Source organism: Oryctolagus cuniculus, chromosome 11, assembly GCF_051225735.1.
Source record: "Oryctolagus cuniculus isolate XC-2025 breed Fujian yellow rabbit chromosome 11, ASM5122573v1, whole genome shotgun sequence".
NCBI classification, from domain to species: Eukaryota; Metazoa; Chordata; class Mammalia; order Lagomorpha; family Leporidae; genus Oryctolagus; species Oryctolagus cuniculus.
In genome coordinates, this window is record NC_142877.1 from 16,831,094 (window position 1) to 16,852,631 (window position 21,538).

Below are 21,538 nucleotides of genomic sequence, written 5' to 3' on the forward strand. Positions count from 1 at the left end.
TTGGGTTCATGCTGACAGTCAACTGGAAGGCACCTACTATTGATAGAGCAGATGAGAGACAGGGCAGAGAAATGTACAGGGATCTCAGAAACTGGTCTCTGCCTCAAGAAGTGGGTTAGAGCCTGAGAGATGCTGTTTATTGTACCATAAACCACACAGATGGAAATCCTAGCTTGTTTCCTGAAGAAGGGGTCATGAGGCAGCTCACCCATCTCAGCAGGACAGAAATACTGGTCAGCAACGTTTAGGACAAAGACAAGTATTCACCAAACCTCAGGATTTATTTTCCTTGAAAATGGTGGGCTGTTCATGGCACGGTGGCAATAAGCAATCTAAATGAAAGATCCTGGTGAACAAGACCCCAGCAGAAGGAACAGGCCATCAAGGAGGGAGGTGCCTTTCTCTGAAGGGAGGAAGGAACCTCCACTGTGATACGGCCTTGACTAAACAAGTTCAGAGTTGGTGAACTGAAGGGGCTTCCATAGCCTAGATAGCTCATGGCAAAAGCCTCAGGTGATTGCTGATGTCATAAATAAGAGTACCAATTGTTAAATCAACAACGGGAGTCACTGGGTACAGGCTCCCCATGTAGGATCTCTGTCCTTAATGTGTTTTACTATGAAACTTAAAAACAACACTACTAGTCGAACAATGCCCTATACCTTGTGCGGTTGTGTGAGTGCAGCCTGTTGAAATCCTTGCTTAGTATATACTAAGTTGATCTTCAGTATATGAAGGTAATTGAAAATGAATCTCGATGAAGGGCGGGATGGGAGAGGGAGTGTGAGAGGGGAGGTCCGCGGGAGGGGGGGGGGGCACAACAATACAAAAGCTGCACTTTGTAAATTCACATTTATTAAATAAAAAAATAAAAGAAAATGATGGGCCGTAAAGATTAACCACATTTCCAAACTGTCAGCAAACTCTCCATCCCTGGTGGCATTTGTGTTTTTATTGATTAGTTCATTCATGTAGTTACTAGTTGTACACAATGTTGTGTCTTCAGAACTTGAACTTCTCAGTGCAATGTATTGCATCTTGTCACAATCAAGGGAGCCTGCATGTATTCCATACTCAGGCAAAATAGAGGGTCCCCTTCGACTTCTTCTCTAGTGATTATGGTTATGGGGCCTGATGGTAATCCCACCCCAGAGATCAGCAGTGCCTCACAGGTACTCGTGAAGGTGTAAGGGAAATCAGAGACTGTTTTTTTTTTTTTTTTTTTTTTTGACAGAGTGGACAGAGAGAGAGACAGAGAGAAAGGTCTTCCTTTGCCGTTGGTTCACCCTTCAATGGCCCCCGCGGCCAGCGCACCACACTGATCCGATGGCAGGAGCCAGGTACTTATCCTGGTCTCCCATGGGGTGCAGGGCCCAAGCACTTGGGCCATCCTCCACTGCACTCCCTGGCCACAGCAGAGAGCTGGCCTGGAAGAGGGGCAACCGGGACAGAATCCAGCGTCCCAACCGGGACTAGAACCCGGTGTGCCGGCGCCGCAGGCGGAGGATTAGCCTAGTGAGCCGAGGCACCAGCCCAGAGACTGGCATCCCCTCCAGTTTCCTTTTTCTAATTGGTCCTAACGGGAAGAATCCACAATAGAATTGTTTCCTCGTGTTTTCTTCTCTGGGTACCCTGGCAGGGTCTCATGCCGTGCTCAGCAGATAATTGTGGCCAAGGAAAGACATTTTAGGGGTTGATGTCCCCCCTAACATCTCCTTGCCTGTCTGTTTTTTGGAGCATGAGCATAAGGGATGCCCACCTAGCGTGTGCTCCTGGGGCTACTGCTCCAAGGCAAGCCTGTACAGGACGCTCCCAAGTAGCCATGACAACAGCTAGCATTGAGAGACTTGAGCTTGACGCGCATCATCTGATTTACTCTTTGCCACTTCTCTGGGAAGTAGCTAATGCTATTCCCATTTTGCCTACAAGGAAAGTGAGGCTTGGAGAAGATGTTTATTAATACTGTGCTGTTGGCAAGTTTTGATTGGAGACCCTCCTCTGTGCTTTTCTCCTGTTATCCAGGGGTATCATCGACCTCGACACTACATTGCAACTCAAGGTAAGTGCCCTTCTCACCTGGTGCCTTGGGGAGACCTCAAGGACCCAGGGAAGATGACTCTGGGAAATAGTGGGCAGGTGGGTGTCCTCTCCTCTGCTGCTTTTCCTCCTCTCCTTCACTGGAGGAGAGGAGTGAGTTTCTAGCACACATACACACACACACACACACACACACACAAAAAAAAAAACACTGAAGCGTGGGGCTGCAGAGCCTCCCTCCAGAGGTTCCAGAGAAGGAAGGAAGCTGACGAGATCAGCTATAGGAGGGAGGTGCCCAGGGCACAGCAAAAGCATCAGCCTCCGACAGTGCCATTAGCATCTACTGGAGAGATCTGAGCTGACGGTGCCTCTCCTCCTCCGTGGGCGCATGCCTATAAGAGAGATGCAACCAACTGCTCTGGAAACCACCTTGGATGCGTGTAATCAGGAGGCTTAAAAATGACCATGCCCTTCAAACCCTCCTGGGAATAAATCCTATAACTAATTATAGATAGAAACATTCTTCACAGTCTTATCTCCAAGAGCAAAACAGTGAAAAATCTGAAATGGCCAACAATGGGTAGCCTGGTTAAATAAAGTGTGGTCCTTCTGTATTATAGAAAATGATGCCGTAATGCAAGACACCATGCCTAGGGAGAATCTGGAAGAGCATTGGACAGTGCCTCTGATAGATATGATACTTGTTGCAGTGAACACAGACATAGTTAAAGAGTAATATCCAAAGAACTTGCTGTAGACTGTCGGCTCCTATTTCCCACTCCAGGTCTTTTTCTTCTTCCTCCTCCTCTCTGTTCAGGTTCTCGACAAGTGCTTCCAGCATTTGTGAAGCTCAGAATTAAGCACACCATGCTTTTGCTCTCAGGATCTGGTTGCGGATAGCTCTCTACCAGCTCCACCCCCCATTTACTTCCTGTCTCTCATTGAGCCAAGTGTTTGGAAAGCCCTATATGCCACAGCCAATAAGATAGCCTAGACAAGGGGGTGGGGAGAGGAAAGTGGGAAAGTGGAGAGTGGAGCTGGTGGGAGGATCTGAACAAGAGAATGACAGCAGGGAGAGGGGCCGTGGCCAGCCTTCCAGGAGAGGCTCTGTGTAGACCGAGAACGTGTGCAATGTGGCTTTTCTTATCCATTCTGTGATCTGGCCCCATAGGGCTCCATCTCAACTACTTGATGCCCTAACAGGGATCACCTGGCCTTACTCTTGCTCACCTGCATAGAGCCTTGACCAGTCAACCAAGAGGGCCAAACCCCTTGGGGGCTTCCCTGCACCTGCCGTCTCTAACTCTATCACCTTCTCCCTTGGCAGGTCCCATGCAGGAGACAGTAAAGGATTTTTGGAGAATGATCTGGCAGGAGAACTCCGCCAGCATCGTCATGGTCACGAACCTCGTGGAAGTGGGCAGGGTAAGCTTCTCCCGCAGTCGCCTGGGCAGAGGGTGTGGGAGGTGCTCTCCCGAGCACCCCAGTTCCCTGCAGCGTGCTAAGTGCCTCCTAGTCAAGATGTCAGCCTCCCAGCAGCCTCCAGGACAGACATCCTCACCCTCGCTCACATGCTGGCCGCCTCCTTTCCGTCTGCGCCCCTCATCCTCTTTTCCACCCTCACCCTGTTGATGACGTCATCTCATTTTTGAGAAAGTCAAAGCCATCCGACGTGAATTCGCTCATCCTCACCCCAGAAAGCTTCCATCCCTCTTGCATCCGCAGCTGTCTTCTCATTCTCCCGCTCTGATATGAAGTTTGGCCACAAGAAGGGGCTGCTTTTGTTGACCTCAAATGGCCATTTCTCATGGCTCCACCCGACACAGCAGAAGCTGTGACTCTGCCTATCCAAAGGTGAGCCTGGTGCCTTGAGTCATGGACTCTGCCCAACAGTGCTTTCAACTCCCCCTCGGACTTGAAAAACAAGGTTCTTTCTCATTGCTGGGTTATTCCCTGGCATACAGATGCGCTCAGTACCGTCCAGATTTAAAGATAAAACAGCCGAGCAGAAGTTATTCTCGCATCCCCACTTTTCTGCCAGACTTGGAAGACTGGCGCAGGGCTCTGCTCCTTCACCCCATCCTCTTCCGCTCTCCCCACGCGGCTGCTCCCCCATTCCATCAGCAGAGACGCTGTCGATACGGCTGACATCCCTCGTGCTGACCGAGCCAATCATCACTCTCTTTTCTCACCTTGCTCCGCCTCTCAGCAGCATCAGGCCCTTTGTTTCCCGCTCTTTCCCCCATGACCTGCATCTCTCGATATTCTTCAGGGCTCAGGCCTTGATCTCCTTCTCTGCTCTGCCTCCACTCTCTCCCAAGTCATCCATGACCACTGCTAGGGCTTAGAAATGGGACTGCTATGCCCAGCTTGCTTTTGCCTGCTTGGTTCACTGTGGCATGTGGGTCGGTGGGTGGCTGGGTTGAAAGGTAGGGCATGCAAACGCCATAACTGAGAAGGGCCTCTCTCCGTCTCATGTGGAACTAACTAAAGAGTGGGCAGGTCTGATTTTGTTTGGGCAAAAACCAGATAATCCATGCAGATAACGCGGCTAAGCCTCCGTGAATGCGAAGAAAGGGGAATTTTGAGCGTTGTAATCCAGCAAAGGGTGTGGACATCTCATGGCCTAGCAGAAATGACCTCATCCCCTGCCCAGCTCTACAGATGAGGAAGCAGACTAAGCGGGAAGGAGGAGCCCCTCAGTCCCCAGCCAGAGCCTGGACGTGAAGTCTGACCCTCGACTCTCATTCTGGCGCTCGTAATTCCTCCATTCAGACTGTTCCCCGGGGACTTAGGCCCAGGCTACAGCTGCTTCAGACAATAACAGCCAGCCTGGCCCACAAAATTTGCCACAATAGAAACAAATTCCCATGATGAATGGGCCATGAATCTAAATTCGATTTGGGGATGAGAAAAAATCTCTTTTCGCTCGTGGCCTGGCATGATGCTAAACACATTCCGGAATTCTGTCTCCCAGCACATGTGTAAAGCGGTGTTCCTGGTGGCTGTTTAGGTTGGCTGGGCTTGCGTCCTGGCCCCATCCCTTGCCCACTGTTGGCCTTGAACCATTTTCTTAGCCTCCCTCTGTTTTAGATTCCTCATCTGTAAAATGGGCATAGTATTATCTGCTGCATAAGGTGATGGTGATAAGGAACTGACATGAGACTGGTGAAGCATTAGTAGACTCTTGAGTAAGCAGCACGAGGCATGGTGAACAGTCAGGAGGGGTTGGCTGTGGCGATGAATCGGAAGCTGGGGCTCAGAGCGGCTGCACCCCTTCCTGGAAGCTACACAGCTTCTGAGTGTTAGGACCAAGCCAGGAATCCGTTTGCCCCCAGTCCTTGTTGTACTCTACCAGTGTTTCCCTACGTGGGTTCTGTGGGATGCCAGCCTGCAGGATGCTTAGTGAGAAGAGGGTTCCCTGGTGAAATCCGTTTGGGAAATGCTGTGGCCTCCGTGCCCCTCTGGGAGAGCCCTGACACACGTGAGCAGTAGCACATGTAAGCAGCTGAGGAGTCCCGTAGCAGAGCGGCCCGCTTAACGTTGTTTAACCCAGCATTTCCCAAGCTCATTTGACCACAAAACCTTTTTTTGTTTGTTGTTTTTGTTTCTTGTTTTTTGTTTTATTTACCTAACACCTATTAGCGCCCAGCGGGACACACTGTGGGAAACGCCACTCTAGGCCGTGCGGCGTCCCCCGGAATGGTAATAATGCTTTTGTTCTTCTAAGGGGAAACCCGTGAGCTCTTTTTCCTCTGTGGAGCGGGACTGACAAAGTCCAGTGTGGGAATGGCTTTCGTAGCACCTGCACCCACTGCCGGGGCCTTCCCCTTGAGCCTGGCTTCCATTCCCCAGCTGAGAGCCTTCCTCCTTCCGGCCCTCCCAGGGACCACCTCTTAATTATGTCCCTCTTCCAAACCACTTCCGCTTCCAGCTCCTCACCGTCTCCCACCCTGTATTCTCATCCCAGCTCAGCTGGTGTCACTCGGCTGCTCCAGCCTGAGCATAGAAAGGGGACACAGCCAAAGGGAGGAAACTGACCACACGTGACCTTGACCTTGGACAAGTCGCCCAAACCTCCAAACGAGCATGATTTCCTTCTAGAAAATGGGGCAGATGAGACCCCCTGTTTCACCTGGTTCTGCTGATCACTTGGTGTGAACAATGCTCTTGAAAATCCTGATTTCCACAAGATGACAGTGCTTTGTTTCTAATGGCTCCAGAGCCTCTGGGAGTGAGCTTGGCCTTGTGCACTTTGCGGGTCCCTGGCCAGCTGACAACCCCGGGGGCTGCGGAGCCACCAAAGTTGCCCTGGGGTTCATTGGAGCAGGAAGGCCACAGAGGCGGCGGCTGCTTCCACGCGGTCAGCTGCTCACCCAGCCTCATCGCTGCCCCTTCTCTGTCTCTTACCTGGCCGCAGGTGAAGTGTGTGCGGTACTGGCCGGATGACACGGAGGTCTATGGAGATATTAAAGTCACCTTGATCGAAACAGAGCCCCTGGCGGAGTACATCATCCGCACCTTCACGGTGCAGAAGGTAAGCCCGCTCCCTCCGCTGTGGCCAGGGGCGGCCCTCCGCCCTCCACTCAGCAATCACAGTGACTCGGGCTCTGCTCTGTGTCCAGCTCTGCACTTGGCACCAGGGAGGGAGCAGGGAATGGAGTCAGCCGCAGTTCATGATGTGTCCGTGGGACCCATGGAACAAGGATGCGTTGTGCTAAAAGCCACAATGGAGCATGCAAAGAGTGCAGACGGAAATCCAAAGAGGGTGGGGGGACCAGAGAGGCCTCCCCGAAGAGGCGGCGTTTGGGGAGAGTGTGAGGGTAAGGAGGCAGCAGCCAAGGGAACGGGCAGGAGGAAGACTGTCCCAGGCAGAGGGGAGGAAGCAGGCAGTCTGGAGGGCGACAGACCCCGCTGTGTGCTAGGCCCGCGGTTCTCAGCCGGGAGTGATGGGTTCCCTCAGGATACTCCTGAGTGTCGGGAGCCATGTTCTGCCATCAGAGCTCAGCAGGGGAGCAGGCCGTGACTGGTGTCTGGAGAGTCAGCACGGCATAGCACAGGCCCAACCAGAGAGGCTTACCCATCCCGCAGCATCCACAGTGTCAGGGCTGAGAAATGCTGGTCTGGACGCTGGAAGGAGGCCAGGGTTGCAGCAGTTTGACGAACAATGCATGAAATCGCAAATAATCTGATTTATAAAATTAATTACGATGTAATCATTGTTATTGTATGGTTACTGTTATAGAGACAGCTAACATTTCCTTAATAAGCCAGGAGCGTTTCTCAGTGCTTTACACAGATTAACTCATTTAATCATCCCCAAGCCCTTCATTCTACCTGTTAGATATTTGCTCTTATTGTCCCCATTATACAGATGAAGAAACTGAGACAGTGTTTTAAGAGGGTTGTCCACAGCTGCCCAGCTGTGTGGTGGAAGAACCAGGAGTCACTCCTGGCCCCTGAAACCTACTGCTCCCTCGCTACACTGCATACCTGATGCTACATAGTTGCCATTTTCCAGAAGCAACTGTTCAGCTGGCCACGTGACCAAAGGCCTGAGGGTGCAGAAACACTGGGAGCTGAAAAGCTTTGAAAGCTACACCTTTAGGGTTTGGATGTGTCCTTGCAAGGTCAAAGCCAGCTGCTGGAGCCCAGAGCACGCCCAGGGTCGCTCCTGTATGCACAGCGTAGTCTGCTGTGCAGGATTTGCTCCTGGCAGCTCCCTCCTCCCCAGCCGTGATGCTCCTGCAGTCTACAGATCCTGGTGCAAAAGTGAGGAAGTGTGGGCGCTTCCTCCACCAGAAACAGTGGGTGCTGGCCTGCTGTCCTTGGTCAGAGCCAGAGGCGAGGATTCAGGTGCACCTTTATAGCAAGGGAGCGCTCTCAGGGGAAACTGGTAGGAGGCGGAGGGAAACCAGAGAGGGAAGGCTGAGGGGCTGAGCAAGGCCAGAGACTCCAGGGACGTCCGGCCTGGGCCTGATCCACGTGGCGCCTCCGGAGCTTCCACCACTCCTCATTGGTCTCCTCGAGGCAGGGGAGCCAGGCTCCGGAGGCCCATGTGGAGATCCAGAGCCTGGATACAGAAGCCGGAGCCGCAGCCAGCAAAAGCGTGCTTGGGAGTTAGGGTCCTTTCTCAGGCTGCCTTCTTGGTTTTTCTTTTAAACAATCACCAGAGACAAAGGTACCCCTGGAGAGCCGCCCTCCAAAGACCCTGAGGGCCTCTGAGGCTTAGCTCCGCTCAGCCAGCCTCTCCACCGTGCACAGGCAGGCCCCCAGCAAACACAGCCAGGGACTTCAGCTCCAAGTCGCTTCCTGAGCTGGGGAACCAGAAGTAACAAACAGGAAGTGTGTCCACCCTTGGAGACGGCGCGGTCCCCCCAGGGAGAGAGGAGCCTTGATAAAGAGCCGAGCATAGGTGGTGAGGCCCCCAGCGAGGGCTGCGGGGCTGGGCTGACTTGGAGGATGGAGGAGAAAACAGCCAGCTATGCTACGAAAGCCACTTTCTCCTCCCCCAGCTCAGCCCACCCATCCCTGCCTTAATCCCAGTCTCTCTTCCCTGCCTCCTGGAGGACTCTGCCTCTTGTCCTGCTCCTTAGTTTGCGTTTCCTGGACGTGGAGTCTGCAGCAGCAGGGACTTGGGTGCCCTGAATCATGTGTTGAAGAGCTTGCAGGAGGGAGGCTGGACAGGGTTGGAGAAGGGGCCCAGCAAGGACGCGGCCTCAGCCAGAGCCCTGCTCGGTGAGATCCCATGGCCACCCTGGGCTATGCGTTGCACTGCCCACTGTCCACTGCCCAGTCTTGGCACGAAGGGTCTCTCTACCCCATAAGAGACACCAGTTATTCTGCTTCTGGGAGATCCCTCAGTCCTGGGCAAACTGGGCAGTGGACAAAGCCGCTTGGTCACTCCAAGTCTCCATCATCACTGAAGGCCATCTGTGTGCCCCTCCCCAGCGCCCTGAGGAAGGGGGCTCCTGTGCAGCCAAGAGCAGCTTTCTGAAGATGGGCTGAGCTGTCTTCAGGAAAGACTCAGAGTATGGGGGGTACCCGACCCAGGGGCAGGGACCCGAGGGGGCACCAGCAGTGCCTTCTATACACCCACCCAGATCCACACTGCCCACCGCAGCTGCCGGGCCCTCCTGTGGTGCAGGCAGAGGACGCCCTGGCCCTTCCGTGCAGCATCCTGCAGCTCCCCCCTGGCTCCCTGCAGCCTTCAAGATTAACGTTAACCTTGCGTAGCCTCAGTTTGCTCATCCATAGAATGGAGATAATAATCTGAAGATATGAGGATTAACTAAACTAATACATTGAAGTGTTCAGAGGGATGACTGGTACATCACCCATGCTTGGGTGGTCACAGAATCACTCTGAGCAGTAGCACTTGTGAGCCCTGTGCAGGCCATGCCCTCTCAGGACAGCTGGGTGGCCTGCCTGTGCCCTGGTACAGCAGGTGCAGTACCCCATAGTGCTGGGCTGGGGGAGGGAGGGCAGCAGCTGGAGGAACGGAGACCCCTTCTCTTCTCAGAAAGGCTACCATGAGATCCGGGAGCTCCGCCTCTTCCACTTCACCAGCTGGCCTGACCACGGCGTCCCCTGCTATGCCACTGGCCTCTTGGGCTTCGTCCGCCAGGTCAAGTTCCTCAACCCCCCAGAAGCTGGGCCCATAGTGGTCCACTGCAGGTAAGCCTCCCCGCACCCTGCCCAATCACACCCACTTGGGCAGGTCTGCTTTATGGGCAAAGGAGATGCTGTCTTGCTTCTATTCCTGCAAGACTCCCCTGCCTGTGTCCCCGATGGCCAGCCAAGTTCCAGGAGACCCAGGCTTCAAGGTCTAACAAGAGCAAAATCATTGTTGCAGTAAAACAGTAAAATTGCAGAGGCTGTAGGGTGGGTGCTGGCAGCATCCGCTTCGTCTACTTCATCCGCTTCTCATCCAGCTTTGAGAGGGAGGCATTATTATCACTCCCATCACAGATGGGAAAACCAAGATGCTGAGAAGGGAGATGCAGGTGCCACATGCCCAAGCCGGGATAGGCACCATGCTCTTCTCCAGACACTCGCCCCCGTTTCTGCAATGGGAGGACAGGGCGCCTTGGCGGAAGCAGGGTTCGCTTTACTGGCATTCTGTTCAAAAGCAATTGCTGGCCTGCAGCATCCTCAGTAGAGACTACACGGACAGCACAGACAGTCACAAGAAGGAGCTGTGTCTTACTCATCTTTGTATGTCCACTCCTAAGCCTAGCACCTGGTACATCCTAGGTATGGTGTGACCGGGTCACACAGCTACACAAGTTACATGCGTTATGCTTTTTAAAGATAGTCGCATGCCAGGTGTGCATGTCGTCAGTGCTGTGAGATAGGCCAATTTAGTGTTGTGTCATTTTATGGATGAGAGTAGAGGAAACCAGAGAGGTTAAGTCATTTACCTGAAGGCACACAGGTGATGGGTAATAGAACCAGGAGTCTCTTCCAAATATCGTGTTTAATTACCGTGTGATGGTGAAATAAACATAGCTCAGTCCACACAAGGTCCCTCCGAGGAGGCATGTTGTGGCAGGAAACCGCTCACAACCACCAACCAGCTTGCTCACGGATGATGGATCCAGGGTTCCAACCCCTCTGGGGCTGGTTCTTTTCCCCTAAATGGTGTTGAGGATAAGACAGGGAAGACGAGTTGGGTAAGTGACCCTTTGTGCTCCCTCCTAGACATGGCTCCCCCTGGCAAGTCCCTTTTGGTGGGGTCGGGGGTGGGGGGTGGGGGGAGGTGTTCCGAGACAGGAATAAGTCAGATTTCACTTGGTGATAACCACGGCAACTGTATGTTTTAGAGGTATGTTCTCTGATGCTGAGTTGTATTTGGTTTTACTTTTCCATTTTAATTAACAAACTCTCATAAAGCTCCTAAAATACCGTGTGAAACAAGCTAAGGAAGAAATAAACTGTGGCACTTGACCAGCAGTGAAGACTCGGCTTCCCGTGGGCTCACATGTCCACTGTGGTGGTGGCCACTGGCCCGTGGTCTGGGCATTTATGATCAGCCAGCATTGCTTTTCCATCTCATTCCATCTCTCTTCTCTTCCTCTTTGTATTTCCTGTGAGTTCCACGCTGATAAAGACATTTGTTTCCACAAGGGAAGCAAGTAGTGGGCCTCCTGGCCTGTCCTTCCCAAGCTGTGTATCTTTAAGGCAAAGGTTCTAATGTTTTTTAAGATCTTATTTGAAAGGCGGAGGTACAGAAAGAGGGGTAGTGGGAACAATGCCCAAGGCTGGGCCAGACAGAAGCCAGGAGCTAGAACTCTATCTGGGCCTCAACATGGGTGCAGGGGCCCAAGCACTTGGGCCAGCCTCTATTAGCAGGGAGCTGGATTGGAAGTGGAGCAGCTAGGACTCGAAACAATGCCCATACAGGATGCTGGCCTTGTGAGTGGCAGCTTAACCCAGTGCACCACAACACTGGCCCAAATGTCCTGTTTGTCTCTGGTTGAGCACCATGGTGTTAGAACTCAGCACCAGAAGGGCTCACAGTGGTCCACTGTGGTATCCTTGAGCCCTCTTGCTATTTTGTAATCTGAGATTTTCTTGACAAAGCCATCAATGACCAGAAATGAAATGTGTATTGGGAAACTTGACACAGGGCACAAGTCTCATTGCTGCCAGCTACTCCGTTTAACCAGGCTCTGGATTCGTGGCCCAGGGGAAAGGACAAGTTCATGGAACTGTGGGATTCTCTCTGCCTTTGGGAGAGCTCAGGGGAAGGTGGCTTCTGCCTTCTCTCTGTCTCATCTCCACTCAACTTTCCTTTACTGCTTCTGTCCATCAACTCATTGACTGCAGAATAGAGGAGGAAAGACATGCTCATTAGGCACCTCAAGTGGGCCATGCGCAGTGTCAGCTGCTGTGTGCCGTGTAAATGGGTTATCTTTATCTATCAGATGCACACTCCTGTCTAAGCATGTGCTGTAGATATTAAGAAAGGAAGGGTGAGAACACACGCTCTGGAGCCAGACAAGCTTAAGCTCTGTGTGCCTCGTTTTTCTCATCTGTGAAACAGGATGAGAAACTGCCCAATGACTACAAAGGGGAAATGTAGGTAACATTTGTAAAGCAAGTAGAGCAGTGTCTGGCACTTCGTAAGCACTGCCTAAGTGTTTGCTCATTGAGTCAAAATAAAACAGCCCCCAAAGGCAAGCATGACCCTTGCCCTTCACAAACTCAGAGCTGGGGCTCTAAGATCAGCCGCTGTTCCAGTGTCTCCCAGAGCAGCGGGATTCTGACTGTCGTGTCCAACATCAGCAGTCTGCTGCCTCAGGCGCAGAGCTGCATGGTGGGGGCCTCGCCAGCACTCGTCCCACCCCGCCAGCCTTCACCCAGACCACCCTCTCTTCCAGTGCTGGAGCCGGGAGGACCGGCTGCTTTATCGCCATTGACACCATGCTTGACATGGCGGAGAACGAAGGAGTGGTGGACATCTTCAACTGCGTGCGTGAGCTCCGGGCCCAGAGGGTCAACCTGGTACAGACAGAGGTGAGCCCTGGAGCACTGAAGAAGCAGGTGGAACAGAGAGACCCATGGTGGGGCCATGCTGCCCCAAGGGACAGGGGAAGTAGAAGTGAACACGTAGGCTGCCCTGGTAAGACACCCTAGAAGCTAGGATGCCCCAGCCAAGCAGGGTCTTCCACTAGCCGACGAACCGTGGCACGTTCCCTACTGCTGAAGTCATCCAAGCCACCAATGGCAACTTTTGGGACTTCCTTAATCTTCCTTGGGTGAAGGACCAGAGAGAAAGGAAAAGCCAAGATTTACTGATGGCCTACTGTGCGCCAAACACTGAGTCAGTGCCTCAGTTACTGAGTACTTGAGCTAAATACTGTGAGTTCCAAGAATGAGGATACACAGTCAGACCTTCCAGCATCTCTGGTTGGAGAGCCCAAGACCGAGGGCAGTGGGAGGGCGTTCATCCTCAGTGTGACACATCTCCTGTGAGCTGGGCAGCGTGCATTCCCTATTTTATCAATGAAGAAGGTGTGAAAGTGTGTCACTAAGCCAGTCCGGGGAAGAACTTGGGACCATGTGAGCCCATGCTGTTTGCCCCAGGTCACCCGCCTATCCCCTTCCACCATGCCTTGGCCTGTGCTTCCTGTAATGGGCCCACATTCTGGTTCTAGTGAAGACTGCGACAGATTAGGGGCTGCACACAACACCAGCCCTGCCAAGGGAAATTGGCTGTCACTTTGGGCACAGCCAATCACTCTGGCTCTTCAGTGAATATCCCTAGTGCCAGGTATGTCTACACCGTAAAATCCTGCTGCAGCCTCTGAGCTGACTCACATTGGCCAGGCTCCAGGTTTTTCACACTCAAGCCAGGGAAACTGCCTCCCAAGGTCATGCGTGCAGAAGGCAGGCTCGCTGTTGGGGTGAGACACAGGGTCCTCACCACCTGGCAGAAGAGACATATTTCAGTGCAGGTGCATTGTGAGGCATCTGGATAATGCTTGACACAGATAGGCCCAGTTCTGCAGGGCGAAGATCACTCAACAGACATGTACCAAGGTCTCACAGTAACAACTTCTGCCTAGTGTGTGTTAAGAGGGGTCTTTCCAGGAGAAAAAAAAAAAATGGAATCTACAGAAAAGGTGGGGGGTGGAATTTCAGAAGAGTAGGGCAGCTACAAAGAATTGAGATGAGAAAGGGCACAGTGCCTCTTTTAGGACTGGGCTCTGAGACAAGGGTTGAGGGCAACCAAATTCTTTGGGAGATAATCCCAAGATACACTAGTTGGATTGTGGAAAGTGAGACAGAGGAGGGAAGGAAGCAAAAAAAAGGGGGGGTACTCTATCAGGTTAAGCATGTAGGCCGCTGGGGCCTGATCCTGGTAGAGACCTTGGACTCGGAGAGACAGTGTGGAAGTTTTATCCCCCAGTATCCCATCTAAGGGGTTTTTATTCCCAACTCATGTCTCTCATTGCTGGAGGCCTGCTTCCCACACCAGTAACTCGTTGACCCTGCTGGCTGTCCTGCACACAGGACAAGACTCCTGGGACCGAAAAGGAAGCCTTCAGCAGCAAATTTCAGGTATTTGCTGCAAGCAGCTTTGAGGAGGTAAAAGTGAAAGCTGAGGAGGTGGGCAGGCAGCAAGAGCACCTGCTGCAAGTCCAGAAGTTGTGCATGGTTATCAGTGATTCTACTGTTCTGTCTTAGACAAGGAATAAAGCTCACTGTAGCTCAGACAGTATGAAACATGGAGACTTGGCCTTCACGTCACAGGGTCAGGAAAATAAAATAAGGATTCTTCGGTATAAATCAGGCCTTTATTCACAGCTGCAAAGTGAAACGCCAGGCCACAGTTCTCATCTCGTGCCCTGTCCTCTCTGCCCTGGGCTCTGCAGGAGCAGTATGTGTTTGTGCATGACGCCATCCTGGAAGCGTGCCTCTGCGGCAATACCGCCATCCCCGTGTGCGAGTTCCGCTCACTCTACTACAACATCAGCAGGCTGGACCCCCAGACGAACTCCAGCCAAATCAAAGATGAATTTCAGGTATGAGCAAATCCCAGGCTCCATGGCTGGCTGGGTTTGGGCTGTTACAACAAGTTTCACTAGGCTGGGTGGCTGAAACAAAGGACTTTTACGTACTGCATTTCTGGATGCTTACAAGTCCAAGGTGAAGCTGCCCCCAGATTCAGTGTCTAGGGAGGGCACACGTTCCTGCTTATGGACAGGTCCCCTGTCGCTGTCTCTGCATGGCAGAAAGCAGAGAGGAGGCAGGTTCTTAGGTCTCTTCCCATACTGACCCTATCCACGGGGGCTCCACCCTCATGACCAGTCTCCTCCCAATGCCATCGCATCAGGGATTAGGATTGCAGTGTCTGATTTGGGGCCAGATGCAAACATTCAGTCCCTGACAGTGACCCCGCCAGCATCTGTGGTTCTGGGTACATGTGTAGGTTTTTGTGAGTATCTGTTTTCACTGTCTGTAGCTCTAGACAGTGACAGATTGCATCCCAGAACCTAAGATGCAGAGCCATGAGCAACCTTGAACCAATAAGTGCTTAGACTCACAACCATGTTTGTGAACTGAGAGCTTATTTAGCTCTAGTCCTGGTTGTGGACAGATAGAAGTTTGTACACATGGGTGTGAATTTTCTTAGTATTTTCTCAGTGTGCTCCAGGGACCAGCAGCTTGTTAGAAATGCAGACACTCAGGCCCCACCCAGACCTACTGAATGAGAACCTGCAGTGTGACAAGATCTTAGGTGAGAAGCCCCACCCAAGAGCACAGCTCAGGTATCACAGCTCCCACCTAGGAGCCCGTGTGGTCAGAGTTGTGGCAATTTTGGTCTAAGGGGCCTGAATGGTGTAGCTCACTGGGTGCAGAAAAGCCAGTGTGCAGCCAGCCCTTCATCCCAAGATCAGTGCTAGGGCCATACCTGGGCAACAGGGGCTGAAAACCAGATAGCAGGACAGCTCCAGGTCTGGATTCAAGTTCGTGGGTGAATGGATGTTGGGTCCATGATTCCAAAGGCAGTTACCCTAGCCAGGCCAATACATTAATGCTCCTGCAAGCAAAGAGAGAGTATTGGTTTAGAGCAGAGAGAGAGTGCTGAGGGATGGAGGAAACAGGATCCTGGTCATCGCACCCTGCTTCTTGCCAGTTGGCTGAGGCAGTTCAGCTCTGGCCCCAAATGTGCAGGACTTACTCTGCAGGGCACAAGCCCCACAACTGACCAGACCTGAAAGAGACTGCCCCTCAGTGGTCCCCCATCCATCCTGGGCAGCTCGTTTAAGAATCCTTTCTAAGAAGAGTGCTGGTAAATCATTGCTGTCACTCTATGACGTCTCAAAGTGATGTTTAATGCCTGTTAGTGTCTTCCTACTCCCATCTCCCCACAACCTCCTGGCCAGCCCAGTCTTAAGCGCATCTGTCTCTTCTGCTCATGAACCATCACTGGAGTAGCGCCTGCCTGTTTACCTTTGTGTCCCACAGACCCTCAACATCGTGACGCCCCGTGTCCGGCCCGAGGACTGCAGCATCGGACTCCTGCCCCGGAACCATGATAAGAACCGCAGCATGGACGTCCTGCCTCTGGACCGCTGCCTGCCCTTCCTCATCTCAGTGGATGGAGAATCCAGCAACTATATCAACGCAGCACTGATGGATGTAAGCAGAGAGCTGCCGGCTGGCATTCCAGGCATAGCTTTCCCCACTGTGGAGGGGGCTGGACTCCAGGGCTCTGACTCCACCATCTGGCCCCCTAGCTTCTAGCCTGCTGGCCCCAAAGACCTTTGATCCCCTCAAGGCTCTGTTCCAAACTTAGATATAAGCTGTGCTGTTGGCTTCTTCACTCACATAACAAGCCTGGAAACAATAGACCAAAAGCTTAAGGAGGCTCCCATGACAGCACAGTAAGGCTACGGAAGTCTCTGTTCCAGGACATAGAACACAAGATGCTCTCCCAGGCCCCTTTACCCACACCATGTCTAAGGTCATGTCCATCCAGTCCATGTGGCTGTCCCGTCAGAACACATAACAACATGGGGTGCTCTCTTCTGAGGTTAAGCCCAACTACTTCTCTGACCTCTGATCCACCCAAACTTCTCCCCCTGAGTCCTAGGGATTGCAAGCAGGAAGAGTATTGGAGGTCAAGGGCTGCCTCTGTACTCTAGGGGGTTGCCCTGGCCTTTTCCCACAGGTGCCCAATTCCTCCCTGAAAACCCTGGCTCTACATGGAGAGGCAGGGAGTCTTGCTCATAGCAAATCCTGAAGGGGCAGAGAAGAACTCTGCCATCAGCTTACAACCTTCCAGGTTCAATGTGTGCACATGTGTGTATGTGTATGCATGCATGTGTGCCATGTTTGTGTGGGGAGTGAAATATACAGTCACCAGGGTACCCACACTTTCACGTTCATCCTAGCTTTGCCCTCCACGTGTCCCAGCACTCCCTCTCTCCTCCCTTCTCCAAGTAAAGATCAAACCAGCCCCTGGCCTCTGTTGAGTAGGTCAGATGCTGCCTGGAGTCAGGAGCCTTCTGCCAAGCTCTGAGGCTGATTGTATTCTCTTAGTCCATCGGGTATTTCTCCTGTGAGCCATCACGGGGGCCTTTGCCTTTCTTACATTAAAAAAAGAGTCCTTATCTGTATTCCGGCTCGGTCTGTGCATTATCTGGTAACCATAGCAGCTTTGCTTCTAGCAGAAAAATATGAAGTCCTCTGGGTTAATTTTTAATGTTTCCCCTGGTAAAGGATGATGTTATCCATGAAATGGATTGCTGGCTGAGCCCCGAAACCCGGCAGGAGCACGGATCATGAACATATTTTCAGATAAGGCTTTGTCAGGCGTGCTGGCCTAATAGAGCATTTATCACAGAGACAGGGAAAAAGGAAAGAAAACTAACATTCACTGAGCGTTGGGCACCATGTCGGGCCCTGGGCTTGTACTATCTCATTTTGCATTTGGGTATTAGTATCCCTAGTTTTCTGGATAAGGCATTGAGGGTCAGAGTATTTCCTTCACTTGTTCAAGGTCAGCTAGCTCAGAAAGAGTGGAGCCAGCGATGTGAGTGCCAAGTGTCTGAACTCTGTGTCTGGAAATGGCTCAAAGACAATGCTGTCTATCAAGAGAGTTTGGCTTTTGAGAAACTAATCAGCCTGCCCTCCCAGACCCTCTTCTAACCGTTCCAGTGGCCAGCAGAAGGCCCCTGGAAGACAGGACCCTCCAGTGCATACATGACACCCACATTCACAAGACACCACCCTGCTCTGCCAAGGTATCCTTCCTCCTTCCTTCTGACTTCACTGGAAACAGCTGCTACTCCCACAGCAACTGTCTCCCAAGAAAACATGTTGAGAACGTGGGCTGTGAAGTGGGAAAGTTCTCGAATCGTTCCAGCATCTTCCCACAGGGTGCTGTGACAGATGAAAGCCTCCAGACCCGCACAGGCCATTCTCCCTACCTGCAATGATTCAGGACTGAATGATGGCACATCCATTGAAGTGTGTGTCGGCCACAATGCTGGTGCCGAAGGTGTAAGCCCATCAGGCATGCTTCTGCCCTGCTGGTGGGCTTACTGTGAGACCCCTGCTTTTCTCACAAGCAAATCTCATCCAGCCTATGTGACAAGCATCCCTGTGCTGTAGCAGTCCCATTTCCCAGATAAAGAATGTGAGCTTTGGAGCCTTCTCATAACTGACTGGTGCTTAGCACCCCCTCTCTTCCCCAGGAGGCACTGCACAAATGATGTTTGCGTGGATGGGTGGATGGGTGAATGAATGAATGAATGACTCACAACCTATAGGTGACAAACCTGGATTTGAATACCAGGCTCCCCTAACTCTAATACTTGGTGCCTCCCTCTGCTCCATTTGCTACAGAACACAGTGCCCCTCTTCTTCTAGGCCAGCTCAGCCCTCGTTGCAGTCACGGGGGCATGACTGAGACTCCTGCAATGTAAGAGCCCCAGGTGGTCAGCCGGAGCCTTCCCCCAGCACCCAGGGCACAGGGATTTGCAAGATCCCTTGTATCGCACAAGGTATCTGCCCAGCAGGACAGAGCTGCTCCTAGAATCATTTCACATTGTAATGATGATTATTTGCTGAGCATCAGTACATAAATAATTTATTTGGATGATCCCTGTTTGAGTGACACTTTCCTAATGAAATGTCTTAGTTTGGAAGAGAACGTTCATTCTGAGAAGGTCCTCTTTGCTACCAGGGCACCAAGAGATAACAGAATGGGCAGGTGCTTTGTGAAATTGATTTGGCAGGCTTGGGGCCTCCTCATCCTCAGAGCACCCCTGATGGATGTGCCGTTCACGAAGCCTCTGTCGTTCCTTCCTCAGAGCCACAAGCAGCCCGCCGCCTTCGTGGTCACCCAGCACCCTTTACCCAACACTGTGGCAGACTTCTGGAGGCTGGTGTTCGATTATAACTGCTCCTCCGTGGTGATGCTGAATGAGATGGACACTGCCCAGGTAGGAGGGAGCCCTGCAGCGTCCCTGGGTTGTGCCAGATGGATCAGAGGAGCCACGCTCTGGAGTTGGAGGGCGAACCCATGGTGGGCCCTGCCTGGCCGTGTGCGTGAGGCTGGCATACTTCTGCTGCTTGCAGAGGCAAAGTCTCCCACAGGGCCCTGCACCTCCAGACCTGCAGCAAGGACTCCCACTGCTGTCTTCTCTGTGCAGCTCCCTCTAGGAGCAGACGCCGTGGTTCCTTCCGCCAGGCACTGGTCCATATCCCACAGAACTGGCAGAGCCAGAAGAGTACCCCTTCCCCCAACTCACATGCACGCACACCTCTTGCCCTGAAGACCATTCTGATGCCTGGCCACACCGGCTCTTCACTGCCAGCCTGGAGCGCGCACCTTGGAGACTTTGTCCACTTAACACCCCACCAAGTCCTGGCTTCCTCACTGCTGACTCTGCCGTCCCAGCAGCCTTCATGCCCTGGCCCTCGGGTTCTGGCAGCTCCGTGTACCATGTACCCCAGGGCGTATCCTCATACTCGGGACACAGTCCCTGAAATAGCTTCTGGAGCTCACATTGCTATGGCAGGGGTGGACGAGGTGAGAATGGCCTTTGCGATTTTAGAAAAACTGTCCTTTCATTGCCTTGAAGAAGACTCAAAGTAACTCAGTGCACTCCCATGTGAGTTCTGGCCTTGTGCTAGAATAAATTTTTTTTAAAAAATGGATCTGAGCCATAGACTCGGCCCTCCAGAGCTCACGGTCCCGCTACAGAGACAGATGAGCAGCTTGTCCCCACCTCATGTGGCAGTGCTATAATAGAGGTCAGCAACAAAGTGCTGTGTTGGCCGGGAGCAGGGAGCAATTAATTCTGCCCAGAGGGTGAAGGAAGACTTCAAAAAGAAGGTGACTTTGGCCTTGAAGAAGGCAGAGGAGAGTTGGAGTATGGTGGGTGATTGAGCAGGGAAAAGGCATTCCAGGCAGAGGGAATGGCCGGGACAAAGGCATGGTGGGTGAATGTGTGTGGTGTGTAGGCTTGTTTGCAAAACAGCTTCTATTCCAATGTGGCTGGGGCCTGGGGTGTGTCCAGAGGAGAGGAGCACAGGGAGACTGGAAAATGCAGCAGGGCCCAACTCTGTGCTGGGCGGAGGAGCTTGGGCCTTGAACTACAGCATGGCAGTCAGCAGATTTGATTTGTAAGCCACAAAAGCCACATAAACAGCTTCTGTTGCAAGTGCAGTATTTGAGGCTGGGGTGACCAAGAGGTAGTTGTGTGGAAGCAGGAGGGGAAAGCCTAGGGCCCCCCCCATCACTCCCTATCTGCTCCTGGTGCTCCTCGGGGTGTTGCTAGCCCAGGATAGCTCCCCAAGGCTGAGCTAAGGACTTGTCCTGGTAGAGAGGAAAAGGAACCACGGCTGACTCCGAGGCTTGGTCCTGACTAACGGAAGGCTGGAAACTGAGGTTACTGTAAAAATCAATTTCCGGCCAATGGAGAACTCTACAGAGTTCCCTGGAGAGTTCCAGAATCGGAAGCATCACCACCCTATTCCTTTGACTGAAAAAAGTAAGAGTGGACGCAGTCCCATGCCCCTGGGCGTGAAGTAGGGCCTACGAAGGCCTCTGTGCTGCTTTGTTTTCTTTTTTTCTTTCTTTTTTTTTTTTTTTTTTGGTTCTCCCAAAATCCTTTTTGCAAAACCAGAGCTCAGGCACACAGGAGGTGTTTCAAAGAACCTCACTTTGGGACATATCAGAAGCAAGGGCTTCCTTTCAGAATGGGACCTGGATGAAGGACGGCTCTTTAAGCCCCAGATGTTAATCCAGCCTTTGAGAATCCATTCTCTAAATGCAGAAGCATCAGGCTCAGAGTGCCCCGAGGTTGGCTGCCATATGCAGCTGGCACGCATCCCCTGAAGTCGGCAGATGAATAGAGCACTTATTGATATAAATATCATCACGGCAGCAGCTGGGTGCCTCGCGAAAATAAACAATGACACAGCGTGAGCATAGAAAAGCTGCCCTTGGCACCTGGAGGGGCGGCTCTTTGAAGTGGCATCAGCCCCTGTCTGCCAGCTTGCTCGTGCCAGAGCAGCCCACAGCTTGGACCAGCCCAGCACATGGACAGGTCTGCCTCAGGACCTAAGCTTTGCTAGACTACTCGCAAGAGACCTGGGCTGCATCCTGCAGCTTGACCACAGGATTCGTGCTGGGGGTCGGGCAGAGCTATCTGCAAATTGCAGCAAAATAAGGCTGAGGAGAAGATGTGAGTTCTCAGATGCCTCATTTTCTTGCGCGGCTGGCCAAATATGTCTGCCTCTGCTCGGCGTCCTGCATGGTGTCGCTCGATCAGCCATCCCCAGCCACAAGTATTCCTCCTCTCTCCACAGTAGCTGCTATTCAAAGATAATTATGATCAATGGGGGCTCGAGATAAAGACTTTCCAACCCTCTGCATTCAACCTTAGAGATTTTTTTTCCAGCTCTTTAGGGCTCCAGAACTCTGTTGTTATATTAGTGAAGCAAAAAGTCCTGCAACCAGAGCATCCAGCAA

At 52.3% G+C, this 21,538-nt stretch overlaps 1 protein-coding gene and 1 long non-coding RNA gene across 7 annotated transcripts in view; one reads left to right on the forward strand and one right to left on the reverse strand.

Annotated features, from left to right (window-relative positions):
* PTPRT (protein tyrosine phosphatase receptor type T) overlaps window positions 1-21,538 on the forward strand; it is a 1,117,000-nt gene that overhangs the window by 1,074,993 nt on the left and 20,469 nt on the right. For 2 of the 3 annotated variants that reach the window (XM_051846098.3, XM_051846094.3), the window contains 8 exons: window positions 2,023-2,059; window positions 3,365-3,462; window positions 6,458-6,574; window positions 9,560-9,714; window positions 12,423-12,558; window positions 14,421-14,570; window positions 16,018-16,191; window positions 18,870-19,001. In XM_051846098.3, the coding sequence (XP_051702058.3) occupies window positions 2,023-2,059; window positions 3,365-3,462; window positions 6,458-6,574; window positions 9,560-9,714; window positions 12,423-12,558; window positions 14,421-14,570; window positions 16,018-16,191; window positions 18,870-19,001 (999 nt within the window). Of the gene's footprint in view, window positions 1-2,022; window positions 2,060-3,364; window positions 3,463-5,682; window positions 5,743-6,457; window positions 6,575-9,559; window positions 9,715-12,422; window positions 12,559-14,420; window positions 14,571-16,017; window positions 16,192-18,869; window positions 19,002-21,538 lie in introns of all 3 variants that reach the window. The other variant, XM_070051826.2, reaches the window with a different exon arrangement.
* The window catches only part of LOC127491113 (uncharacterized), a 90,156-nt gene continuing 79,272 nt past the window's right edge, over window positions 10,655-21,538 (reverse strand). The window contains exons 3-4 of one of the 4 annotated variants that reach the window (XR_016216579.1): window positions 15,461-15,589; window positions 10,655-10,673 (exon numbers count right to left, since the gene is read on the reverse strand). This is a non-coding gene — a long non-coding RNA (uncharacterized LOC127491113). Of the gene's footprint in view, window positions 10,674-14,575; window positions 14,770-15,460; window positions 15,590-20,712; window positions 21,382-21,538 lie in introns of those variants that run through there. The other 3 variants (XR_011379887.2, XR_016216580.1, XR_016216583.1) reach the window with 3 other exon arrangements.